The 26990-nt window shown below is 41.0% G+C and overlaps 2 protein-coding genes across 2 annotated transcripts in view; both read right to left on the bottom strand.

The window, feature by feature from the left end:
* SLC9A4 (solute carrier family 9 member A4) overlaps window positions 1-11471 on the bottom strand; it is a 36062-nt gene extending 24591 nt beyond the window's left edge. The window contains exons 1-3 of the mRNA XM_075137913.1: window positions 11207-11471; window positions 7618-8081; window positions 1946-2205 (exon numbers count right to left, since the gene is read on the bottom strand). Coding sequence (XP_074994014.1) covers window positions 1946-2205; window positions 7618-8081; window positions 11207-11456 — 974 coding nt within the window. The 5' untranslated portion in view covers window positions 11457-11471. The remainder of the gene's footprint in view (window positions 1-1945; window positions 2206-7617; window positions 8082-11206) is intronic.
* Window positions 11472-13332: 1861 nt separating this feature from the next.
* Window positions 13333-26659, bottom strand: IL18RAP (interleukin 18 receptor accessory protein; the record flags this gene model as incomplete). Its single annotated transcript, XM_075136063.1, has 9 exons — window positions 13333-14228; window positions 14870-15040; window positions 18934-19071; window positions 19950-20104; window positions 21862-21982; window positions 22241-22309; window positions 24580-24754; window positions 26066-26240; window positions 26346-26659. Coding segments are annotated over 9 exons (1692 nt in total), but the record flags the coding sequence as incomplete, so codon positions are not given.
* Between the last annotated feature and the right edge of the window lie 331 nt (window positions 26660-26990).

Raw genomic sequence — 26990 nt, 5'->3', positions numbered from 1 at the left:
TAATTTCAGCACTCTAATGAAAATAAGAAGCAAAAGAAATAAAGAACTATGTAGCCTAGTGTAATGAATAGGCAGGGAAGCAGTATTTTGGGCAGTGTAGGTAGGAAAGGGTGTTAGTGGCCACTACATAGTAGGTCTAATCCTGCTCAACTAAAGTCACCAGTCACCTCAATGAGAGCAAAGGTGTTGGATATGCAAAACCTAGTAAAACACTCGTTTGCTTTGTCTAATTGCTCAGAAAAACTTATCTCCTGTCTAACTACTTATTTAATATGGTTAAATGTTCAAATATTGCTTCCCAGGGCCATCCTGCAAAGGTTGTTTTTACAAAGCTAATTCTGCTCTAAAGCTGAACAAATTGGGGTTGTTCAGCCTGGAGAAGAGAAGGCTCCGGGGAGACCTTGTTGCGGCCTTTCAGTACTTAAAGGGGGCTTATAAGAAAGATGGGGACAGACTTTTTAGTAGGGCCTGTAGCGATAGGACAAGGGGGAATGGTTTTAAAATAAAAGAGGGTAGATTTAGAGTAAGTGATATAAGGAAGGAACTTTTTAGAGTGAGAGTGGTGAAACACTGGAACAGGTTGCCCAGAGAGGTGGTAGATACCCCATCCCTGGAAACGTTCAAGGTCAGGTTGGAAGGGGCTCTGAGCAACCTGATCTAGTTGAAGATGTCCCTGCTCATTGCAGGGGGGTTGGACTAGATGACCTTGAAAGGTCCCTTCCAACCCAAACCATTCTGTGATTCTATGATTCTATGAAATCGGGGTTTGACAAGTGGAGGTGAGTAAATGCACCTGTCTGGTCATTAACAGCCACACGCTTATATTTGTTAGGTTTAAATGAGTTTGTTCTCAATAAAGGGAACTCCTTTCTGGAGCACCGGGGCCCGCAATATCCGGCATGCAAGCTCCGAGCCAACACAGGCCATGCAAGGCTGCTGCCACCCACCAGCTGGGCACCGAGCCTGCAGCAGCCAGCAGCACTAGCTGGAGCATTTACCACCACCAGGTTCCCATTTCTTTACACTTTACCCTGCTGAGAGGCTGTTTGGTGTGGTATCTTTGAAATTCACCTGCCAGCAGTTTTCTTGTAAAATCTCTCGCTTTCACCCCTATTCCTTCCTTTCTCTTCTGACTCCTTTCTGCCGCCATCCTCTTTCCTTCCCACAATACTCACCCTCTCCGCATTTACTGCGGTCCATAGACCTGCCGGCTTTTTCTCTGTAGTGAGCACCCATGCCATCACAGCACTTTAAGGAAGAAGTCACCAGCACTGCAGCAGTATCAAGCTGTCCTGATCACATCAAAATATGATCGATCGTCAATATCCACATACATGAGTATATGGATATGCATATGCGTATAAGTATGCATATGAGTATGCACATGTGCTTGATGTTCTCGGTTGTCTGGTTTTGCCCAGTTTCAGTTCCAGTGATGCTGTTCAAATATAATGTAGTTCCAGTAAATTGTGTTAGAGCTGATGTTCACAGCTGTATACAAAAGCAAGAACTCAGACGTTCTTTATTATATTTTCCATACCCATTACTTTTCATCTCTCTTGTAATCTGGTGGTGATGCTGCTGAGAAATAAATACAGATACACTGATCTATTATCAAATCATTCTTTCATTCTGTCAATCTTATCAGAGGTGGCAGCCAGATGGTGGCAGCGCTAGTCATTTTACCCACAGCTTGCGGTATTTTTTCTTTCCAACGGGCAAAAATCTAAAAAAATTTCAGAGCAGATATGCACTCCTCAGTAGTACATCCATGCCTGCACTGACTGTGGGTTTGCTTTTCCTAGTTACCACTGCATTTTACAGATCCCTTAGAAGCCGTCCACTGCAGATGTCTAGGCTAGAGACAAACCTCAAGCAAACCACCTCCTCAAAACAATGCCACTTCCCTCGAGAGGGCATCCAAAAAGCCGTAAGGGATACTTACGCCAAAATGCCTGAGATGTAAAGGATTTCAGCAGACAAGTATGACAGGTAGCTGAACATGAAGACCAGCAGGGGTTCGATAGCAGAAACGTTGTGGGTGAATCGAGTCATGAGCGCCGAAACAAATCCAAAGACGATGCCAAACAACACGCCACCCAGCCCGACCACGAAGAAGCGAGCAAAGCCAGCAAAGACATCGATGGATTCAATTTCTTCGTATCTGTGCATCTGGGTGAAGGCGATGAAGATGTTATATAAAACCTACATGTGAAAATAAGGAGACAGCAGTCAGGCGTCTTTCTGAACCTGTCAGGCTTACTCATTTCATAGTGGGGTAGGGTGGGGGGTGTGTGTGTGTATATGCCTGAAATTGCTTTAGACAGCTCAGCAAAGTAACAGTTGAAGTCTCTGCTTGTTCTTAACAAGTCCCAGAACTAAGGGTCTGTTAAGTGTCCTGAAAAATAGCAAAAAAAAGAAGGGTAGATGGTTACGTAATAAGAGTAAAATTCTGGGGGATCAAATGCAATTGAAGTAACCAAAAAACACTCATGCTTTTTTGTTTTCTGAAGGTAAACTTAGTTTTTTGACTTCGTAGCAGATGTTGAAAGCCCAGCTGGGTACCTTACCAACCCCAGGCTCTTCCCTCCACATTCTCTTTCTGACTCAGGATGGGGCAGGTGGCAACTAAGAGTCACACTTTTGATTTAAATCCCATTGAGGTGTCAGTAGACTGGACACACTTCATTAGATGGACTCTGGAATGTTAAAAGTTTTTCAATAGTACTTGACATATAAAATCATGAAACATCACTGGAAATAAGAAAGGAAGCAGGAGAAGAAGGGAAGGGAAGAAGGGAAGGGAAGGGAAGGGAAGGGAAGGGAAGGGAAGGGAAGGGAAGGGAAGGGAAGGGAAGGGAAGGGAAGGGAAGGGAAGGGAAGGGAAGGGAAGGGAAGGGAAGGGAAGGGAAGGGAAAATGGTAGCCTCAATTTCATATTGTCTCTACCTAGACAAATACAGCCTCTCTATCCTCACATGTTTTGGGTTTGATGCCTCTTACCCTTCTTCCCAGGAACTCTGTGTCAATCTCAAAGTGGGAACCAAAAGCTGTGGCACTCTAGGTGGCCTAAAGACCCTTCACAGATATATTTTCACTAGAAAGCTTGAAATGACAGAAATAAAAAGAAAACAATGTCAGATTAGAAGAAAGATTGAATTTGCTACATTACATAATTTGGTCTGTAAAGATAATTTCGTTTCGTTTAGAGCAGATAAGTTTACCGTACTTCTATTATCAATAATTTCTTGTCTGCAGAAATTCATAATGAAAACTCTTCAGTATATTCCACTTTCATCCATCTTTTCAAAACTAAGAACGTTTCCACAGTAATGAGTGGTGTAGTAATAAAAAGGACTTAGAGATTGCTGACAGTCGGTTAACATTAAGTCCTGTCAGATCTGTTTACAGGGCATGTGTAACACGTGAAAGTCACCTTTCAGTTTTCAAGAGAATTTTGGGAACATCTAAAGACACCAGCTCTCCAAAGCTGTTGCACCAAAGCATTTGTTCAAAAATGCAAAACGGACCAAAATCATTTGCCTTATCTGGTTTTCTTTGGTCTTTCTTCTTCATATAGTTAATTCCAGAAGGCTATTAAGAAGATTAAAGCAGATATTTGCAGGTAGAAGAGTCAAGCTCATTAGGATAATAATTATTCCCCAGTTACTATCTAATCTTAAATTGCTGCTGGGAACATATGACCTTGAGCTGTCACACAGCCTGTTCTCCAGGAGGCTCATTGCTAACATTTCTGGGGGACAGACAAAGCACAACAAAATGTTTCACCTGAGAAAATACCCAGAGCTGGTTTTTCCTGATGACTATGTATGAAATTGGCAGATAAGGAAAAGAGGGTTCATATCTCCACAGTAAGTAAACCTTACTGTACTTACCATATAGCTTTTAATTACAAAGCCTGTTTTCTCTCTGCTCCCCCTTTCTTGCAGATGTCAATCTCTTCCTAAGACTTGTGATTCTTTATAAATGATACGAAGGCGTGAATCTATGCTGACTTATGAATAAAGCAAATTATCCTCAGCAAATGACTTAGTAAGTCTTTCTCTGTTTGTCTAGTTCCTAAAGTGTCTATATGATATGACTGAATTGGCATTAAAATGGAAATTATGAAAATATGACATAATTTCCATTTTTTTGTAACATGCTTTGTGGGAGTAAACTGTTCTGTACAACATCCTGCACTGCGCCATACAAGTAAGACTCCATGTAACTGCTGCTCGGCTAAGTTACATTGCAGTGTTTGTGTCAGTAAATGGAGTACTATAATTATTTATATGGTAGGAAAGCATGAATCAGCTTTGGATGCCTTTGTTCACTCAAAGAGAAGGGATGGATTGACAGTTGGTCTCATTTAGCAACTCTGAGAATGTCATGCTTTGGGTTTTTTGGAGGGAACATTACCGTGTAGTGGTGTACCACTGGGTGGCTGTTAGTGCCAGGGAGAGGAAGAGAGAGCGTGACACTGTCGCCCACAGGGGACCTCCCCAGGGACTCGTCCCTGCTCCAGCTGTCTATATGATACAAACATTGCACATGCCATCCACATCAGAAGCATTGGAAAAAAGATTTTCAAGTGACTGCCTTAACCACCAACACAGGCAGCCTTGATAACTCTTTCTTTCCACCCTGATAACTCTTTCTGACCATGCGCATTTAATTTTACTCTAAACACAGTGGGTCAACTTCAGCAGCAGGAGCAGAGAATATCTCCACCCTCCTTCCTAGCACCCATACATCCCAGTGGTCAAAGTCTTCCTCAGCAACATCAGAGAGGTAAATTCAAATCTCCTCAAATGAAATTAATTTTACTTGGGCCTCCAAGTAGATTTCTTTAACTGCTCTGCTACTGCATTCAAAGAAGAGAGGGCACCATTAGAGAAAATAGTCACTGCCACTTCATTTTGAGTACAGCATGATGTATAGGTCTTCTCAGTGTTTCTAAAATCGAACCTCAGACATGAAGTAGCCAGGGGAAATATTCTGTTTCCTGATGCACACAGGTGCTCAGCTCCTGTTGAGCTAGAAATGGTCTGTGTATGTGGGGGAGCAGAGCTTCAGATGCCTGAAACACTTCACAGCAAAATCAGGGTCCTCCACCTGTGTTCAGGTTTGAATGAAATCTGCACTGGATTTACCAACACCACTGTTTTGAACAGGGCTTTGAAACTCCATTAATGTATGATACATGCCAGGACCAGTCCTGTTGCTGTCTGCACTATTCTGATGTTAACACTCTGCTCAGAAGCAACTAGGAAAAGAAGCAATTAACAGGACCTGGAGCCTTCTTGTTCCATCCACAGACATGGCCCTATTGAGGAGAATGGGAAAAGCTACAAATGCGTAAAAAGGGTAAATTATCCACTTTTGTCCCAGTCCCTTAAGTCAAAGGCATAACTCCTAAGCCATCATTCTAATTCCACAGTCTGTTATTTTGCAAATTTTTTATACCAGGATATTGAACTAAATATAGGAGAGGGAGCTATTGTTACCTCAAATGTAATACACAAGTTCAGCAAAATTCATACCAGTTTTTCGTGCTGGGGAAAAAAATGTTCAAGCTGATAAACAGACTGGAGAGAACGAGGGGATATTTGTATTTAAACAATCAAAAAATATGTATGCGTAATATACCTTGGTGATATTATCTTTTTAAACACATAGAGTTAACTCAAATGAAACTGTGGAGAGAGAAACCGTGAGGAAATGGTAAGATAAGACACCTGAGATAAACAGTTTTAAAGCCTTCAAAAAAGCAAGTGGAGTATCAGAGAGGAGAAAGACACCTATTGGGCTCCAGCCAGGTGACAAATACTTCAGTCTTCTCAAACATGAAGCCAGATAGATAGAGATTTTGAAAACTTGAATGCCCAAAAAATGCATGAGAGGTGGGTGATGCAGAGATGTATCAGCAGGAGCTGACAAACTGATTGCAACATAGCTGCTGTGAGAAGAACCCCAAAGATAGGGCGCGTGGGGACAAGGGAACTCACAGTGGTGCAGCCCTGGCTCCCCATGTACAGCCCTTTCATCTCTTTTGCTAATGCACCTAGTGCTGCTGAGGAATGCCTAAATACCACTGGTTTTAAAGGCTTTCTGTCACTACACATTTATGCTGTAACAGGATCCTGACTGAAAGCTCACATAATACCATCATGAGTTGGACCCACATCATAAATAACAGCTGAGAACAAAGGGAAGGCAAGGTAGAGAGCCAATCCAAAAAAGGATGAAACAAGCTCTTCCAGAGTGAGGAAGAGGTATTACTTTTTGAGGTCTGCCCTTGAAGAAACCAAAAAAGACAAGTGGGAGCGATAGATGCATTGGGGATTTTTTTGTTACAACTATAACACATAAGTGGTTTGCATGTAAAGTTAAGTAACATTTGTCCCTTAGTTCTACATCAGCCCTTCACCTCTGATTCACCAAGAGGAAGGATTTATGATCAATAGGCTGTGGCTGCAAGAAATTACTTCATTCCTTTTCCTTTTCGCATTACTCAGAAACTGCACTTCTCCCATGAAGCCTTTCAGCAATGAACTCTGTACAGATTTTACAAGTCCAAGTTGTGCTGTACCTCGGGTATAACAGTATCTGAGTAGTTTTTATGTGGTTTAGATTCCTGTGATTTAAATTCTGTAAAGATCTTATCTAGCAAAACTCCTTAACCTGCAGTTAACTTGCAGCACATGAGCAGTCCTGTTGGTTTCTGAGCAATGAATTTCCTGCTTGAAATTTCTTCCTTGAAAAACATGCATGTTCTAAGTGGTTTTGACAATTGTGGTTTACAGCTAGAATTTCAGGTTGCTCCAAGTTTTAGTAGATCGAATGAGAAAAGGGGAAAAGTATTAGCAAAAGGAGCTCTGTAAAAACATTTTTTTCCAATTTAAAAAAAAAAAAAAACCAAACACAAAAAAAATCCAAAACCCAACAAACAAAATCTCTCTTATTCCAGAAGCATTGTTTCTGGACACTTGAGATAAGACAGCCAAGAAAGGTGAACATTTGCGATGTCAATTTTTTTACTGATTATGCAAAGTTATTAGTGGCTTTTGGAATTCCTGTCTAAGGTCTCTGGAAAACTTCCTAGAAGGGGCTGGAGGAAGGAGTGCGGCCTCCAGAGATTGTCCACATCTGGCTTTTTTTTTTTTTTTTTTGCAGAGGGCTCTCTAAGGCATGTGACAAAGTGGGGTCTCCTGTATTGCTACCCCTGCTGCCTTCAGTCTTCAAGCAGCACAATTTTCTATTTATTTGCTTGCACAACACCAAGAACGTTCCTAGGTCTTACTCTGATCCTACCAGCAAAATCAGCTGTAGCTTATCCATTCACTTCAGTGAATGCGAGAGCAAGATGTGGTGTCTAATGTGTATGTGTATGCTTCCCTCTTCCAGCAGCTCTAAAACAATATGTTGTTGAAAGAGTTAAGACAAGATGTAATCTTTACATACATTAAAATTACTTGTGTGTAATGGAGTGGAGTGTCCATAAAATAAATAACGTATCTAGGATCTCCTTAGAGCTGCTCTTGTCCTGTGCCCAATAACCCTACAAGCCACAAGAGCCTAAAGAGGGGAAGACAAGGAGTGGAAAGAAACTCACCACAGTTATGCCACCATTTAGCAATGACTCTCCGAAGATCATCATGTAAAGCTGCTCATTAACGGAGGCTTCTTCAAAAACTACCAGAGCTGCCACAGGATCCACAGCTGAAATCATGCTGCCAAAGAGCAGGTTCTGCAGCAGGCTCAGGTCGGTCAGGCCAAAGGCTTCGATCTGGCAGACTCCGTAGAGGGAGAGGCCAATCCCAAACGAGTTTAGCAGAGATCCCAGCACAGACCACCAGAGGATGGACCCAAAGTTTTCAAAAAATGGGCGAGTTGGCATGAAATAACCCTCCTCCAGGAAAATGGGTGGAAGGAGATACAAGAAGTAAATACTTGTGTTCATTACTGGTGGAGATTTGTGATCAGAAGCAAAAATGATCACTCCTACTAGTGCTCCAATGGCAATCAGGATGCAGCTTTCGGGCATGAGTCTTGGTAATCGGTGATAGAGATGGAAACCTTGAATAAAACATTAGGGTATTATTCAAGTTTAAATTAACCTGATGTCAGACAGATGTTTTGCCTGCCTTCGAATACTTTGTCTTCAGTCAGCCAGGTTTTGCTCTTAGAATTATGAATATAAAAACAGGCAGTACTGTTCCCTTCAAGATTAAACATTCCCAGACTTGTATCACTAAAGCAGGGGAAGAGTTTGGCCATGAATCTCTTCTCTTCCCGCTCCCCAGCTCTCGATTTCTGAGCAAGTGTGCCTGAGTCTAAGCTCCACTTCTAGGAATGCAGAAACTTTTTTGAAAAGGTACTCCACAATTTGGAAAGAAAATATTCTTCAAGAACCCTTGCTGCCCAACTGCTACTGCCAAACCCCTGAGGCACAGTATTGTCCCTCCATCTCAAAGAGACCCCTATCCCTGGCTGCAGGTTCGAAGGCAGCTCCCCCAAGTGCTGAGGAGGGTCCCTAGCTGCAGAGCTCCCGCTGGATTTGGGCTGACCAGGAATCTGGAGAAGCCCAAGAGAGCAGGGAGAAGCTCAGATGTCATGGTCTGCTCAGCTCCCTCCACTTCCAGCACTCCCCTGAAGCATTGCATGGACTCCAGATGATCCACAGACAGAGGGAGTGAGTGCTCATGATCAACAAAATATCCAAAGCAGCAGGAATCAAGCCACAGTAACATAAGGCTTTGTACAAGCTGATTAACCTTGCTTTTCTGGGAAAAGTGCCGTTCCTACATAAGGCAAACAACATTTTGTAAAGAACCTTATGAGTTAGTTTACTGAAACAAAACCAGTGATTTCAGCAGAGCTGAAAGAACAACCAGCAGCCATCAAATATCTGAGAAAATAATGCATCCTAAGGGATTTTTTCCCCTCACTAGAATAAAGGCTGAGTCTACAATAGCAAATTAAGCAGGCCAAAGACCTTTCCAAGCAGAAAGGTTGAGCTTGCATCCATACAGCCAAATTCCCTTCCCTACCCCAGCAAGAAGTGGTCACATCCAAACCGCCTGTGGGAACTGAACCTGGCCCACAGCCTGCCTGGGCACTGCCCGGGAGAAGGCTTGTCGGCATGTGCCAGAGCTGAGAAGGAGCACACCAACATGATGTGGTATGGACAGTCACACACAGCTTCCTGACAGGGTGCTTGTTAGTTTACAAGCATAGATGTAGCCAAGCTGTTTTACAGAGAAAGGGCTACGCTTACCATATAAATGTTGTGGGTGTGAAGCTCCTCCTGCCTGCCTAGTATGGCAACTGGTTCATATAATTCTTCCCATTTGACGCGAATACTGATACCAATACTAAGATAATGTCTAGCAATCGCTCATCTCGTCGCTATACCAGGAACTGTGTAATCATATTGTGAATGAGAGGTGCCTCTACTAGAAATGTAAGGAATTTTTCAGAATTTACAAGAATGAGAATGAGGCAGACTAAGAAACCTATAAATCCAATGGCTGTCTCCATGCCTGAAGCTAGGTCAACCTTCATCCCGAAACTCTAGAAGCTAATGCCATGACTGCATTTCTGTGACCCTCGAATTATCAATGTTCAAAAGTAAAGGAAAAGGAAAATATTTTTATGAAATTTTAAATAATTTATTTAGGAGACTATTTGTTTTTACCAAAAAGTATGTTAAGATCATAACTCTACTCATCTCCTTTTTGAATTAAAAAAATCATGTTCAAGTCTTCTGTCAGTGTTAGATAATAAGGGGGTTGGTTTGCCTTACAAGATCTCAGAAATGTTTCCCACCCTGAAATCCTGAAATCCAGAAGGAAGATAATACCTGAATAAAACACTGGAAATTTTTAACAGTTTGGAAATCTTCTTCCCTGGGTAACCAGATGATTCAGAATAACTCTTTCTTCCAAGTAGATTTGAAGTCAGCAGCTCCACACTTTTCATCAAAAAAGATATTATTTGAAAACTCCCAGCTAAGGAACAGGTCTGCTTGGGAGGCATCACACAGTTCTTCTAAGGTATCTCCTTCTTGCTCAAAACAAGATTATTGAGGAGATGTGCCATACGGCAAGTCCTGTGCTTTTATGGATGATGAATAAAGAAATTGATCAATATGCTCACTGCTAACACACTCTGCTGATGCCATAACAACAAATTTCATTTGTGAAAATTTTTATTATTATTTTACCAGTGAAGACATTTGTTTATAGGAATTGTATTGAGATCATCAGCTATTATGAAACTGGCAAATCATGGTCAGTGGTAACAATTTTTGTCAATTCTGTGACTATGACATGAAAAATGTTTATCTTCAGGCCATCTCCAGAAAATCATCAGTCCCACCTACCAGCCTGTTCTTAGTAATGTTTGAAAATCCCTTGGAAAGATCAAAAGGACAGGGAGATCCCATGTGTGCAGCTTTTCACATTATTACCATCTTCTTCATTTATTCATTCTGAATGGTCAAAATAATTTGAGCCCAGCCATGCAAATGCGTAAGACACATGGTAAGTCAATTTTGCTATGTTAATTGCAGTCCCTACTTCTCCGTGAGTTGTCTTTCTTCATTCAGATACCGACACGGAGATCTAATAGAAGCTAGATGTATTGGTATGTATTCAAAAGGCACTTACTTACCCTACATTCCTGATGTAGACTCTCAGTCCCTCTCCTTTGGTATTACTTGCTGAGCAACTTTAAGCAGCAAACATGTAAAATAAAGACTCACAGGGAAATGTTTCCTATTATTCGCACAATGGAAGAATTCTTCCACTTTTCTCCCCCAAATTCAATACGCTTGAAGTCTCAGTCTGGTGTTACTGATTTCACCAGCTGTGGCAGGTTGTAAATTCTGATATCTTGTGATGCTTAAAGACTAGAAAAAGGGATGGACAGCACTATGTAGGGGAGCTCCATTGCTACTCACTAGCATAGACAACCCAAGAGGCATGAGGGCTAGAGGTCATATATTTACATAAGTAAGCTGGAAGCATTCAGAGGTGGAATTTTGTCATTCTCATGGTAATGAACACACCTGTTCTTTTGAGGACAGAGGCTGTAAAAACAATTCCAGCTACAAAAATGCATGGAAGATACTTGGTTACATGGTATGTTTTTAACTTCTTGCCGAGGTAGGAGGACCCAAGATCCCATTTTCTACTTACCTATTTTTGCAAGAGAGGCAAGGAGGATCCAAAGAGTAACTTCATAAGGAATTTGCACATAGTCATAGTCCACTGTGAAAACATGTAACCTTGTATCTTGTGAAGAGCCAACATCAGGTTCATGGTGAGGCGAGATACTCTTGCTCAGGTTGGGCTCATCCACATAAGCAGCAGCAGAACAGCATACCAGACTCGACAGCGATAGCAACCAGTTCAAAAGCTTTGCATGTGCAAGCGCGGCAGAGCCCATGTCTGGGGCTGTGACTATTTTATTACAGATACAGCGTATAGTGGGTGCATGAAGGTATGCAACACTTACACCCGTCGATTTGCGCTGCTCATAGTCACAGCTGCTTCTTCCTCAGGGCTGCTTCATTTGCCTATTAGAGGTCAATCTAAAAGCCCTGATGTGCCTGTCCTGTTCCTTGTGTTACAGATGGACCTGGAGTTTGTATGAAGATACCGGTTCTGCAGGTTCCTCCGACCCAGAAAAACCCTGGCCACAGTATCACCCTGTTAAGGAATAAAAAGCCCTTTCCAACTACATTATTTAACCAGCCACTCTGATTTTTTTCCCACTCTCAAAAAAAAAAAAAAAAACAACCCCACAATGCACACTATTCAGGCAGCAAGTGCAACACGAGTAAATAGCATCAGGTGGGAGACACGGTGGCACCCTGAGCAGGGAGCAGCGCCTGCTCCACACCTTCCTCTCCTGCCCTCACTGCCCGTCTGCCTCCCCAGCGCAACTAGCACCTCAGGTACCACACTTGGCACTGCTCGCTGGTCCTGTCGCACCTGGTAACAAAAATACTCGGTGTGTAAATAAATGGACTCCGCAGGGCTTTCGGCAGGGACATCTGGTGGAAGATCACGCAAATTACGCTCTCGTTTGGAAATGTGTTCTCTCTCTTAAATGCATGTATGCAACTTAGCACATTATAAAAAGAAAGAGGAATGTCTGAGTCACATGACGTGCCTAAAACTGGATGTTGAGTTGTCTTGTATTTAACATTTGTTTTATTCGTGCCAGCAAGGCATTTATTGGACAACCAACTTCTCCTCCTCCAACGAGACATTCACCATTATGGAACATTTTTTTAAAAGGTCAGCCTCTTCTCTCCTCCATAAAAACTGTTAGGAAAACAAAGTGTGCAAACACAGTAATGTTGATTAGAAGCTGCTAAAGTCTGTATTACATACATCAGAAGTGAGTAAATTTAATTTACTGACAAATTATTCACGGATCCCACGGATCTGGTTGTGTTGGAAAACAATGCTGAATCTCACAGAGTGTTGGGTTACCTCTACATTAGGGATCCAGTGTGTGCGCTCTGAGATGCTCTGGAGTGCAAAGGAAAAGGCAACAAGAGGTGACAATTGGGAAATTTGCTTCAAAAGCTTATCATGAGCTGAACTTAAACCCCAATGCAGGTGCAACTGCAGTGACAAAATTTTCGCTGGTATAGCCAGTGATGCTGTTCGATGTTCTCTTTCTACACAAGACACTATGTTCTGCTTCTGCTTCACAGCACCACCACCAGTTGTCCCACTGAAGACTTTGAACCCAATACCAAAAATTAGGTAGATAATGCTCAGCCTTCTTGCAAAAGAGTTGTTCTTTTTTCAGGTCCTGTTAACAGCAGTATTTCTTGAAGTCCCTTTCCAACAAGGAATCTGGTGGACAAGCTACTCAATTAGCATTACAAAACAAGGATTCGTTAACTTAAAAGCCAAATGAAGTCAGCAGAATACCAGATCAGTGGCTTTCCTACTCAGATTTTCTTAACACTAACCATTGCATTTCACTTAGCTACAGCCATCCACACAGACTACAAACTTCCTTGTGGGTAAGCGATATGAACTCTGGAGAGTTAGCAGCCAGAGGACTCCAAGGGAAAGACTTCAGAGTCCCTGGAAGTCTACTAGCTGTGACAACCAGGACTTTGATTTACAACTGCGACACACCCATAATACCAACAGGTTCAGTGGGACCCGTGAGCGACCAGCACCAGACAAGGATCAGCAGTGTGCAGATGTGTCCGAGTGTGAAATGTTTCGCAACTGGTAAGAATGCTTTCTCCCGTTGCAGGAAGGATGGAGATACCTGGGATCAGCCCTGACACAGTACTCCTCCTTTTCTCAACCCCTTCAGCATACCCGGTTGGGGCAGTCTCCCAGAGCTTTTCTTCCTTGGTACTCCCACAGGAGGAGGTAACTCGTTTAAAGAGTTTGGATTTGTCCCACTGGACTGCACAGGAAAATTAAACTGTAAGCTTCCTCTGGAGTTCCCTTTTTTAATCTTTTTCTAGAAAACAAATATAAAAATATTCCAGAAGAAACACAGTGCAAAGAACAAAACATTCACATGTATGTCTCAACAACATAGCAAAAGAATATAATAAATACAATAAAAATAACAAAAAATAATAATTTATGAAAGATAGCTCGCATTTATAGTTGTGTGCAGTGCCACTTAGTTTTACTGTGACAGTTTTGCACTGTCACACTGCAGTCCTTCTCACTGTTTTGGAGTGAGCTATTGCTGACTGCAGTGACAGTCCACAGTGGTCAGCCAATGTAGAAAAGGTCTTTTACAATCACACCACCATTCCTAAGCCTGCTGTCATCCCTCTGTGAAATTTCTGCTATCGATATACCAGACTGAATAACCTTTGGAAAAAGCCCTTCAGGCTGCAATTTCCCAGCATCTTAGCAGTTTTCACTGGCATGTGGTAATGCATATATTTCCAGAACTTCTTGTTTGGAGCAGCAGAGATAGAAGACTTCCAGGTAATGACTGGTAAAATCCGAAGAGCCTTCTTCACTACTGGAGGCAAAGTCTCTGGCTCTTGGAAAGCCTGGAACTTTATTAATACCAGTTTGATCTTTTTGTCTTCCAACGCACAGTTCACCGCTGCCTGCAGTTCAAAGATGCTTGGTCCGCTGACGTAGGCTGGGCTCAAAATAATTATTGCTCGTCTGCTTTGTTTAATAGCTGTAACAACTTCATCTGTGTATGCTGGAGAAGAAATGGTGATTGTTATTGCATTCTATAATGGACTTTTTATCTTCTCAGTTTCTTTACCAACAGCTAAACCCCAGAAATAGGGAAAACCAGAAATAGGGATGCTGAGCAGTCACATAACCCCTAGAAACGTGTTTGCTGTCAGAGGGTACCGTGGCCGTTCTTATGCAGCCTGGAGAACACAACTTGCTACTCAGGTGGAGGGCACAGCTGAGACCTCAACACTCTTTGTTGCTACTCAAAGAGGGTCTCAAGGGACACTTGGACTTGTCTTTGTCTCTCCCAGGGACAGGTACTAAGGGCTTTCTAATTACTGCAGGTAGCACTGAATAAAGTTACTCCGAAAGTAACTACTGAAATATTTGGGGTCTTCTTTTCAGTGAATGGAGTCTGCTTGCAAAGAAATTCTTGGACAAAAAACTTTGTCTCAGCCTAGTACCTCCCCAGAGACCACACTCAGACATATGTGTACCTCAGGTGCAGGGGCCAGATATAAAGATCAAAACACAATGAGATTTGAGCAGAAACTCCAGTACCAAAATATATCGTTTGCTGATCTGGTGCATAAGTTTTTGGAAAGTGAAAAACAATTTTGTAAAGAACTGAAGGTTTTCTACCATCCACAGGGACCTTACCTCCTCCTGGAAGAATATCTCTTTCAAGAATGCATAACTTGTATCCATATTTATTCTCCAGCATATCTGGAAGGAGCTCCAGGGCAAATTTTTCCTCACTAATTAAAGTAGAGTCACTTTCAGAAGAGTCTAGTTTTGCATAGGACACAAATGCATCAAATTCTTTGCCATCTAAAATAAACAAATAAGTAACACTGTATACATTAACAAGTCTGTCTGAAGCATTCAGCTTCTTTCTTAATGCTCAGTTGCCAATTATATCTATTTAAGTAGGCACAACACAAACCCAAAATTATCACCTGTTCATGAAGTACAGCCATCCAGTTACCCAAAGCCAACCCTTACTCCTCTTGCAATTTCTTGTCTTACAAATTTTGTAGACATACACTAACAAAGCAAATGAGGAAGCTACAGATGACTAGTGCAAGGAAGTTTAAATCAGGCATTTTTCTGCATTTTCACAAACATGGTCCAGTTTTCAGTGGTGGAGGATCTGGTCCCTTCCAGGCAAAATCCGTGTTGTAGGGAATGATTCCCAATCTTTTCTCTCATTTGCCCCAGTGCTGATTCAAAAAATACTCATCAACGAACAACCTACTTTGAAAATATAGTGAATTTGAAAGGAACAGTGTTCTTAGATATCAGTTGTTTGCAAAAGATGTGCTATTTTCATACACTGTTATGTTTGTATTCAGAGAGACTGGTGCAAGTAGCAAAGCCAAAGTCTGATCCAAATATCAGCTCAGACGCTGAGTACTGCCCAGTTCCTGAACTTTGTTTCAGTCTCATTAAAATAATATGTTTGTGAGGTGCAGATGAAAAATACATAAAGAACTTTTCTCAGCTTTGAAACACCCTGGTACCAATGACCTGAGTTACGCCCATTCTTAACTACAAACAAATCTTATCTATTTGCTAAATAAAATTTGAACTACACTTGAGGGAGGAGGAAGGAAAACAAAAGGAACTGCTGGTGAAAGCAAAAGGCACAGTGGACTCAGTCCTGTTCCTCATACGTAGTTGCTTGATGCCATTTAAAGTGTCCTAAGGTTGACGGGACTGCCAATTTGACATGGGATCTGTTGGAGACTCAAATCTTTTGGAATGGCAGGACATCCTCAGGCAGTACAAATGACATCTGACACCTGTGTTCAATGAGCTGAATTGTATCATATGTCAATACAGTTAATAGAAACCAGAAAGAAATTCAGCTGTTTAGAGTCTTACTGCAGGGCGCTGCTGCAGGGCGAGCTGAGCAGCTCTCTAGATTTCACCATATTGACTACATCTTCACTGCCCGGGAACTGAGACACCTACCTCCAGCACAGACACCTAAGTAATGGTGTTGAGTATCACCCCTTGCCTCAGTGTTAACCTCCTGATTTCTACCCCTAGATGTAAGATTAGGATCACAAACCTGAGCTAGATCTATCAGGTTCCCACAGGATCTAGAAGAGCCCATATGGATTCCAGGGAGCAAAGGAAATACACATGGAAAACTAACGACATGCATGAGCTGGGGTTGAACAGCTACATTCAGAACCAGCAGAAAGTATGTCAACAAAACAAAACAAAGCTGTGCAGATGAGGTTTAGAGGCCAAGGATATGATTAGACAACACACGTTACATCTCCGCTCCTCCCCTCTGCTCCTGGCCACACACTTCCACCACTTCCTTCTACTGGTGCTGAAACTCTTGTGTAACAGAGGAAGCTGATTCACTTTGCTAGCTACTCACTGTCTTTTACTGAGTTATTTTTTCTGCCAAGTTAAGCCAATTTAGGCCCACAAGAGTGAGTCACCAGCAGCAGGCAGGCAGGACTAGTGTGGGACTTGAAGGTGGGGCAGAGGGTCACTAGATTGGTTTAGCTGCACTTCAACTACACCCTGAATTGAAGCTCCTTTGAAAACAGTTCTTGAATGACAATAAATTGCACTCAAGCCAGCTGTTCCTCATTTCACCCACAGAGGTCACTGCAATCTTATTAGACAGTGACCATTAATAAATACATCACCGTTTTCCTTTATAATATTACTATTACAATAGCAAGTTAAAAACACATAAACAGTAAGCACCACTAGGATTTTTTTTTTCCCTAGAATTGTACAGAAGGACAGTTACAACCTGAGGAACTTTTGGCACAAACATTTAAGATGTCCAAAGGGTAGGAAATTAAGAATACCTGAGTTAAGCAAAGTGACTGCATACGTGATCTATAAATGTTAGTATGAGAGCTTATGCATTGTTTCTTTCTCCTTGTGGAAGAAGACAAGATTTTTAAGAGGTATATCTGAATTGGCTAAGGAGGATTAGAGAGGCATGAGAAAAAAGATGACCTTACTGCTGTCTTCAACTACCAAATGGGAGGGTACAGAGATGATGGAGACAGATTCTTCTCTGAGGTGCACAGTGATAGCAGAAGAAGCAACAGACAGAAGATGCAACAAGGGAAGTTCTCATTAGATGTTAGTGAAAAAGATTGCACTGTGAGAGCGGTCAAACACTGCAGCATGTTATCCGGAAAGTTTGTGGATTCTCTGTCCACAAGGTCCTGAGCAACCTGGCCTAGATTGGCTCTGCTTTGAGCAGGGTGTGGGATCAGATGATTCCCAGGGGTCCTTTCCAACTTTGTGGGATTCTGCACTTCTCTGATTCTGCACTAAGAGGGATGGAAGAGAAGAAATGATGGAAAGGAAGAAACAAGAAAATTTAGTCATAACTGCTGCTTTGCTGCGCTATGAGCAAGCCCTTTCAGACCTCAGGTGACTTGATAGGCATCCCCATGAAGTGAGAAGGACATAATCCTGCAGGTGAGAGCACATTTTATGGCCAATCACCTTAGGCAGAAAACTATCTGGGTAGGCACAGCTGGTCTGCACACTCCATGCCCCCACGCTGCAAATGGTGCTCTGTGCATGTGGTACTTGAGAGTCAGGGAGCAGGACAGAGGCCGCCACGGTGGAACCTAACGGTGTCTTCAACTTCAATGCACAAATCTTGGCAGGTCTCTCTCTGTCCTACTGACATATGGGGTGAACTCTAAGGGGACTTTCCAGAGGTTCTTAAATCAATTTGTTACCAAATAGAGGGGAAAATTTGAGTGATTTCCCAAATTGCTTTTGCCAGCTGCCTTAGGGCTCACAAAAATAGTTTCCAAAGAGCAGTTAATTGTCTCATTACATATGTATTTATAGATATCTAGATACAGCTATTTCACACTCACATATAATCTACATATACACATGCAAACACAAAAGCAGACTCTGACACCTATATCTCAAGCTGCATCAAGATTCAAGAATTTTTAGAAAAATTTCCTTGGCCACATACTATCAGATTTCTTTCAACCCATGTAAGAAAATTACATGTTAAATTCTTTGAAGTAGGCACTGTCATTTCCAATACATTTTTACACTGCCTACTATGTTGGAGGCCCATTTTAGCTGAGATGATGGGACGATGCTACTATGAAGATTTGAAATATTGGAAGCTGATCACTCTGGTGTAAATGTCAAGATGGTCAACATAATCTTTAGAAAGGAAATATGAGTATTTCCTAAACGTACACTTCTCAGTCGGTGCCCTGTATCATCTTAGTTCTCTCCTTTGTTTATTCTTCTGAGAAATTATTTGGCTTCAAGTGAAAAATACAACGGACTCTGGAGTCCTTCACTTAGTTCTGCAAGGACATTTGATTCTTGTCCACAGGTTCTGTTGAACACTTTGGGACAATGAGGTTAAAATGTTGGAGATACTCTATTATTCCCTGCAAAGGGACTGCCAAAATTCAACTTCCTACTCTAATCTTCCATGGGTAAATTGGGGATCTTGTAAAAGGCTAACTGTGACATTTCAGCTGGTGTTAGATATTTCCTCCACACAGCCTGGCTTTTTTTCCATCTGAATCCACTGAGCATTTTGCTAACTTTAACAGCCTTTTTATCGGCTCAAAGAGAACAGGGTCATTAAGAGAATTTAATTAAATGGTTAATTTACACCGGATTAACATGGCAAAAGGCAGTAGAAAAAATGGAGAAAATTAATATTATACAATGTTTCTTACCTCCTGTAGTTTCATTGTGGACCAGATAACTTCGGTACATCAGCACTATTTCAATCCAGTGCTGGTAAATAAAGGCAGTGCACAAAAGGAATGCAAATAGAGTAGAAATGGCACTGCATAGTACGTATAAGAGATACACTGTAGAAAGAAAAGGGTCTATCATAACTCATGCTTTCCAAAGTAATGTTGATACTTAGATGCAAAACTCAGTCCAGAAATGGGGGCAAACGGTCTCACAATCTTCATTCTTGCCCCGCTGGCAAATTCTAGGAAAGTCAGGAATTCATTTAGCTGCAAACTTCAACACAGAGTTTCAGTTTACCATCAGGGACCTTTTTTGAGTGGTATCTCCTTGATGGTAGGAAAAGCCAATCTGTGATGGAAGGCACAGAGCAAATGGTCTGTGGCACACTCAGCAGGGCTGAAAGTAGTCATCGCTTGAGATGGAAAAGTCACATCAGAACACACATAGCTGCACACAGTGCCCTGCTGGAGACTTCCTGTGCCACTCCAGTGGTGAATCTCCACTGTGAACTATGCTTCAACGGTTTAATTTCCACACTGATTCTGGTTTTGGCCTTTGCTTGAAAGGCTGCCACGTGCATATCAGTTATGGTAACTTCTCAGAAACATGCATGCTAAGGACTGGGGAAACAAACAGAAATGTCCTAGGAAAATCAAGGAAAACTATTGCTTTCAGCAGCCACTCTGCTTCAGTTTAGTAGATTGCCTATTAATGTTCAGAGATGTTACCCTCCTCTTCTTCCTCACAGTTACTCTCAGGCTTCCTCTTGGCCCACCTGCCTGCAGTAAGTCCCCAGATACCCCCCTCCTTCTGAGTAGTCCTCAGAATAATGTGCCTTTCTAGACATCTGACAAATCAAAATTTTCCTATCCAGCTTCAAGAAACTTCTGCACCTGGCTAAAAAGCCAGTGTCAATGGGGAATGAATTTGTAGCAGTGAGTAAAGCAAAATGTGTCTTCAAGGGCAAATAGTCATATATCGATAGTTTTACCTCTCTGCTTTCTTTTCAGCTGGATCACAGCAGTGGCATTCCCCACCGAATTCTCAGCAAAGCACGTGAAGTTGCTTCTGAGGTCCCTTTCAGTAACTTCTTTCAGTTTCGCAACATGAAGGAGTGTGTGGCCCTTTAAACCTTTTGGATAAACACTAAAGAGAAAAAAATATGTATTTGCATGATACCTTTGCTGTTCATTCATACAATCTCAAAATGTCTTAAATACAAAGAAAGAGGAGCTTGCAACTTCTTAATATGCAGCTTGAACTTTTAAGAGCAATGCAATATTCTGGTTTGGAACTTTCGTTTGGTTTTTACATTGTAAGAAAATACTAACATCAAAGGTCTGCAGACTGAAAGGTTTATTCTTAATTCATCCACTCAGCAAAATACTTAAGCACTTGCCTAGTTTTAAATATATAGCCTCCTTTGACTTCTATAAGATTATTTGTGTTTTTCAAAGATGTAAAAAATTTCCCAAGGGAAAGTGCAGGGAAATGAAACTTCAAAAAGGAGCCCTAAGAGAGGACTAGGGCAAAAAGGCTGAGCAGCACAGCCTCTTGCACAGGGGTAAAAAGCCCAAGGACAGGATATAAGCCCAAGGACAGAATAAGACAGATATAAGGCACAGAAGATTAGGAAATGAAGAGGAATCCCTTTGGGGCTGAGTGAGGGTTGTGGGGAACAGATCTGTGTCTGCAACCACTCGAGTATACCCAAGGTTTCTAAGTCTCAGCATTTCTCTTTGAAAGCCACAAGTACGGCATCTCTGGGTGGTCCCGAAGGTGCCTCACATCGTACCACTGCAAAATGACAGTCTACCATGGCCCTACCTCTGCTAACTCAAGATACACAGGCGTGAGCATGGGCAAGGATTCAACCTGAAAGTCTGTTGGGAACATTTTATTCATCTGGGTTTTTAAAAAATAAACAAACAGAAATTGTATGCATGCAAAAAGCTAAAAACTTGGTAAGAACAACATCACAAAGCTAAACATTCAAAAGTTAGGAAAATCCAATTTCCAATCTACCTTATGAGTGAGTGTGTATGTGTGTGTGTGCGCATGTGTGTGTGTGATATCATCATTTGCTTTTTTTTTCCCATGTGACTCTTATTAAGAACTTGATTTTAGCAGTGACAGCAGGGCTTTTGCTTCCCCCAGTGTACAGAAAAATTTTCCCATAAAGATGACTCAGGGCTGTGTAGTGAAAGTCACATTTGTCTGTGTTGCCTCCACTATGTTTCTTGCCCAAGTTGGACACTGCATAAATGAATGAGACAGGAAAGTACAGGAAGGAAAGGGAAGCGTGGTGACTATTTGGGTTGTCCCCAAACCACAGGAAACCTTTCCCTCACACGTTGCTTCTCTGCAGGGTCTGATTAATTCTTGCCAGGGAAGACTCCTGAAATTCAGTATCCTGAAATTCAGTGCTGCAAGTCCTCAGACTGACTCAATAAACACACCCCAGCGTCTGAGGCACCCAAACACCTTTCAATGTCCACAGTACTGTTTTACTGATCTGGTTTATTCCCCAGTCGGAGACAGCTTCCAAAGACAGATTGTGTGAGTTGCTAGCAAGGCACAAGAGAGGCAACACTTGAAAACGGCTGATGCAGGCACAGGCAACCAAGCACCATTCATGCTGAAGCTGTCCATGAGCTAAAGCTTTAGGAAGAAGAGTTAAGATTGCGCAGAAAGTTTGAGTTCTTGACTTTATGGCTACCAATATGTGCTTCTGTATGTGAAGTGCACATGCCTGTCACATGCTCATGGACATACACATTAATATGTTGAAGAACAAAGTCTTCTGAGTTTCTTTCAGTAAAATGTATTCAGTAAAGCTGTTGTAGAAGGATTTTTGCAGTTGCTGACTGTAGTAGTAATCAGACTACTAGGTTTTCTCTTACCTTGTTTCCTGATTCAATTTTTCATTTATATCTTCTTTGTTGTTTCTTTGCCATGTTACCCTCATCAGAGAAACTCTTTCAAACCCAAACTGTACACGGCATTCCAATTCAAGTGGCTTTCCTGGAACAAATTAGTACAGGAAAACCACGCATGGAGGTCATCAGAATATTTTTCTCTTAAATAGCCTGGGATCTGTATAACACATGATGCTTCCTTTAATATCCACAAAGATATATATCAAGACAAAAACTACATTTTATATAAAATTCTCACACTCCTAGAGAGCAAAGCTGTTTTGCTTTATCAAGATCTATCATTATCTATCAATACCTCATTTAAACATTTTCTTTCACTTTGAGATGAGGAATCAAAACTTACCAAGCTCTGCTTCGAGGATCACCACACCATTGGGATACAAGAAGTTTGGTGGATGGATAGTGGTTTTTGCTGCAATTAACAGAAATGCTATTAATAACTATAATGCTATCATCAGTGCAGAAGACCAGAGAAAATATCTTACAGGATTTTCTTTTTCAAATGTCGGGTGGCATTTAGACACCTAAGTCCAAGACGATGATTTACAGTTGTTGAGGTGTCTGAGAGTGCCCAGGTAAGGGAATTTTGACAACAAAACTTATGTAGCTACTTAAAGACCTGCTATCTCAGTTACGCTGAGGCATTGCCATCTTACATGAGCTGAGGAACTCAGCACCTAGCCTGCACTTAAGATTATTTAGGATTCAGAAATTAGGGCCCCCCTTGCAAAACCCCCTGAAGGATGCCAATCCTCACACCAGTTCCCTGCCAAGCCCCCAGTAAGCACACATACAGCACACACCTCATTCACAAGCGCAGGTACTTACATTAAAATAACCATGTTTTTTTCAAAACAAGGGCTGCCAAAGGGCACAGATAATGACACCTAGAGTTCATACAATCTACTAAGCAATTGCCCAGGCTCCAGAAAAACACCCTGAAGCGGCTGAAACCGACAGCTCTGATATTCTAGGAAAGTCCCATACTGCAGGAAATGGTGCCACACGACACTTCTTTTTTTTTTTAAACCAAGCCACAGCAGAGAAATGTACGCAAGATTCTGGGGGCGTATATATGTATACAGCAACTTTCAAGTGTTTTTCTGACTGTGAAGTGAGGGAAAAGAATGAGAAGCACAGTGTGTTAGCTCAGGTTCAGCCAGATCAGAATAAAAGCAGAGCTAGTCCATGCCTGCTTGGAAAATATTGTGGGAATATAGCCAGAGAGAGGAGTGAAAGAGCACCAGAATTTTGCAACCCAGCACACAGAGGTCTCAAAAGTTGGAGAGACGTGGTTTCCAGGCCCTGTCCTGATGGGGTGTATATACTTTTGCCATGACTTCTTAGTACCAAATGCATCAAACATCTGCAAAAAAGAGACCAGCTATTTCAGAAGAGTGCTGTCCCCACTAGACCATGGAATTCCAGGAATGCTGCCCTCACTAGACCATAGAACCAGGTTGCCTCACCTGACACCTTTCTTTCGCTCCCTAAATCTTGTTCTCCCTTCCAAGAGTGGCCCACTTTCCACCAGAATGCTGAGAATAGGTCCTGTGCTGTTGTCATACGGAAGCAGCTGTACTGGGTCCATCCAGCTCAGGATATAGAATAGATGCAGCTATGCTTTCCTCTGGGACCTGTCCTCTGGGACACTCACTGACTGGAGTGACTGGAGTGTCTGATGAGAGTGTCTTACAGCACTCAACCACAGATATCTGGAGAAAAGCATAATCACACCTCTCTCTTAGCAAACTAAACAGTCTCCCTCGTTCCTGATCCTGAGTTGTCGCATGCTCCCTTGCACAGTGTTGACGTTGTCCAACAGCACTCTGCCAGGCAGTATCTGGGTTTCACCTGAAGGGCAGCATAGGACTGTAAATATTATGGAAAAGGTCACCATGATTTGAAGGAGCATATAAGGCCATGCCATATCACTGTGCCATAGAGTTCTGGCCAGTTTTATTTAGTAATCCATACAAGGCCTAAAAGAACAGGTCACGCAGGCAGTGATGCTTTCCCCCAAACAGCACATGCAACAACAAATGGCTTGTTTGTTAGTTGCATTGCTCACAGGTCTCCTGTTTCCTCTGCTGTTAAAAACGTATGTGGAAGGTGGGCAGTGATCTCACCAACATCACCTTCCTCATCATTGTCAAGTGAAAAAAATGAAGGTCTCATCCATGCCACAAGGAACGATCTTTTATCTAACTCCTACCTTCACATAAGTCTCTACTTCAGGGACAGAGGTAGGATTGAGATACACTGCTAATTTGTCCACTTTTCCCATGCAGGATTAGCAGTCCTTCCTCCTAGTATGCAAATATCTTCCTAACACTCCCTGCACAGTACATGGAGGACATTGGCACCAGTTTCATGAATTCTACTCCCAGATCAAGAGATCTGAATCCTTTTGGAGATTTGATCCCCACTGTTAGGGACTACAATAAATCCAAGGCAGAATTAGATCTTGAAAATGATGGCATTGTTATTACTGAACATTGAAGGTTCTAATCAATGTCCCAAGATGTCCCCAGAATACTCGGAAGAGGATTTTAGTGATCGTGTAGCTAATTCAGTTTTTTCAGAACAAGAGGCTGAACAAAAGACATAAATAGGGTAGGAAAGAATAGAGAAAACATATTTTACTTCAGGTATTTTATTATGAGTCATTATATTACTCACCAATGACTTCTACTGTTACTGCTGTTCTCATTATCCACTTGGTAGTGTTGTCATATAGAGTATAATCACACATATATATTCCAGCATCTTTGTCATAGGTTGGATTCAAGTAGATTTCATTATGCTTAAGCTTTAGGCTTTGTCTGTCTTTTATACGTTTTATCTGACGACCATCCTAATGAAAAGAAAAGAATATCAAGGAATTTTAAGTCCTTTTTTTGTTATTGTTGCTGTTATTAAATTATATGTTAAGATATTTCGATAGGATTACCATGGCAGTAGGGCTAAGCCAAACTCTTTCCACTGAAGCCCAAAAAAAGAGGACATTTGTCAGTTATATTAAAAAATTGTGGTCTATAATATGTGCATACCATTGCCTTGTGGTTGCTGAGAGAAATGTGAAATCATGAACCTAATCTAAATTAAACTCCTATTACTAAAAAGCAACAAAAAGGATCACTTTTTTGATGGACTGGGTATTTTTTATTTTGTATATAAATTATTTTGAAAACATTTTCATGTACTTTTATGAGAAGTAAACCATGGTTTTGGATTGTCTAAGATTGACAACACTGTCACTACTTTTAAAAGGATGAAAACTGAATATTTTTTGAAAAGCACCCCTATTTTTCAGCTTAGTGTATTCATATTCTCTAAGACCACAAAGAATTTTCCTTAAATCAAATTCCTGAAAAAAAATCCACTAACACAAAATGGAAAGAATCTCCTTAAATTCAGTGGGCTTCAGATCAAGATGTAGGTAAACATATACCTCATTTAAAGTTTGAAAGTAAGTGAAGAGTAACTTTGACTAGATTATAATTCTACTTGATAGAATAAATAATGTAAATAATTATTTAGTAGTAAAGGTAATAAAATGCACAATTGAAATTTCAGTCATTTTCATTTACTCATTTATACACGTTTAGATGGTCTATTACAATCCTTACAATCACAATAGGAATAAATTTTAACTTGCAAGTATTTTAGTGGTCATTTGAAAAAGAGTAAGTCAATAATGTTTCAGTGGAATAGCGTTTCATTAAAAACAGGAGTCTTGGAAAGAACAATTTGAAACATTAATCTTAAAATAATTTTGTTTCTAACTAAGACACTTTTTCTTTGGTATATTTGATATTTTCAGAACTTAAAAAATCAGAACAGAACTTAAAATTTTAAATTTCAATCATGTCCTTTTTGTAAAGAACTTATTCTGATTCTCAATTACTTCAATTTCTTAGATTAAGAGAAAGCATTTCTAGGCTTCTATTTCATGGAATAATATTTTGAGTGTGGCAAATTTCTTCAAAACTCTTACTTACAGACTTGATATATAGCAATTCAAGATTCTACTTTTGGGTTGAATTTCTCAGGCTGCATTTTCTGCCAAAGAAGAGTTCAAGAACCTACGTCAGATGAGCATTAACTACACCTAAAGCTATACCTCCACTGAGCTTTTTTGAATGCTCAAGAGAGTGACCCTTACCTTGTACCATTTTACATCTGGATTTTCTATATGGCTGTAGCATTTTGTCCCAGGACAAGTTATTGAATTCCCATTGCCAGCAAGAAGATATAGCACATTTGTGTCATAACCTGAACATTTTGCCGCCTTCTTTGTTTGAACCTCCAAAACAATTTTGAGACATGGGATTTTTTCCCTGAGTGATGCAGAAAATAAAGTTAAACATTTAATACACAAATCAAAATAAAACAAAACAATTAATTCTTGTATAGAAATATAAACCTTTTGCTCCATTACATACCGTATCCTACAGATGTACACTCCAGAAGCACTGTCCCTTACTGGTTTAAACCAAAGTGCATCCCCTTGGGGAGCAGGATTAGAGCTTTCCTTGATAGCCTTCAGTGGCTCTTTATCTTTCTGACGCCAGAACCATTCCACCTCATGTTTTTTTAGAAGTGAGTTGTTATAAATGAGGGTAGCATCTCTATTTGGTAAAGAGCATTGGAAAACAAACTCCTCATCACTAATTGCACGATACCATATTTGAGGTTCAACATGGGAACATTCTGAAAAGCAGGACAATAAGATATCAGTACCACCTGAAAGAACACACAGTCATCATGTTAAAAAAAAAACCAAACAGTTAGGAATACTACAAAAACACAACTTTACCTTTCTTTATGTTAAATAATTTTTATGTGACCGGATGCTGGGCTAATAGAGAATTGATTTCCTTAACCATGGAATTGCCAATATTCTCAGAAGTTTATTCAAAGGTTTCCAAAGGTTTATTAGGCTTTTTTCAAAAAGCCTAATGTGAAAATAGCTTAAGTTTTTTAGTGAACTGAAGATTTTCACATGGGTGCTGACCTGTTAAACCTCAGCTCTGTAGAAAAGCAGATGCAGCTCTTCTAGCTCTCCTCATATAAATGGAGAAGGGACT

The sequence above is a fragment of the Calonectris borealis genome, chromosome 1 (genome assembly GCF_964195595.1).
Source record: "Calonectris borealis chromosome 1, bCalBor7.hap1.2, whole genome shotgun sequence".
Classification (NCBI taxonomy): Eukaryota; Metazoa; Chordata; class Aves; order Procellariiformes; family Procellariidae; genus Calonectris; species Calonectris borealis.
Note: the sequence above shows the minus strand (reverse complement) of the source record. Positions and strands in the feature narration are given on the sequence as shown.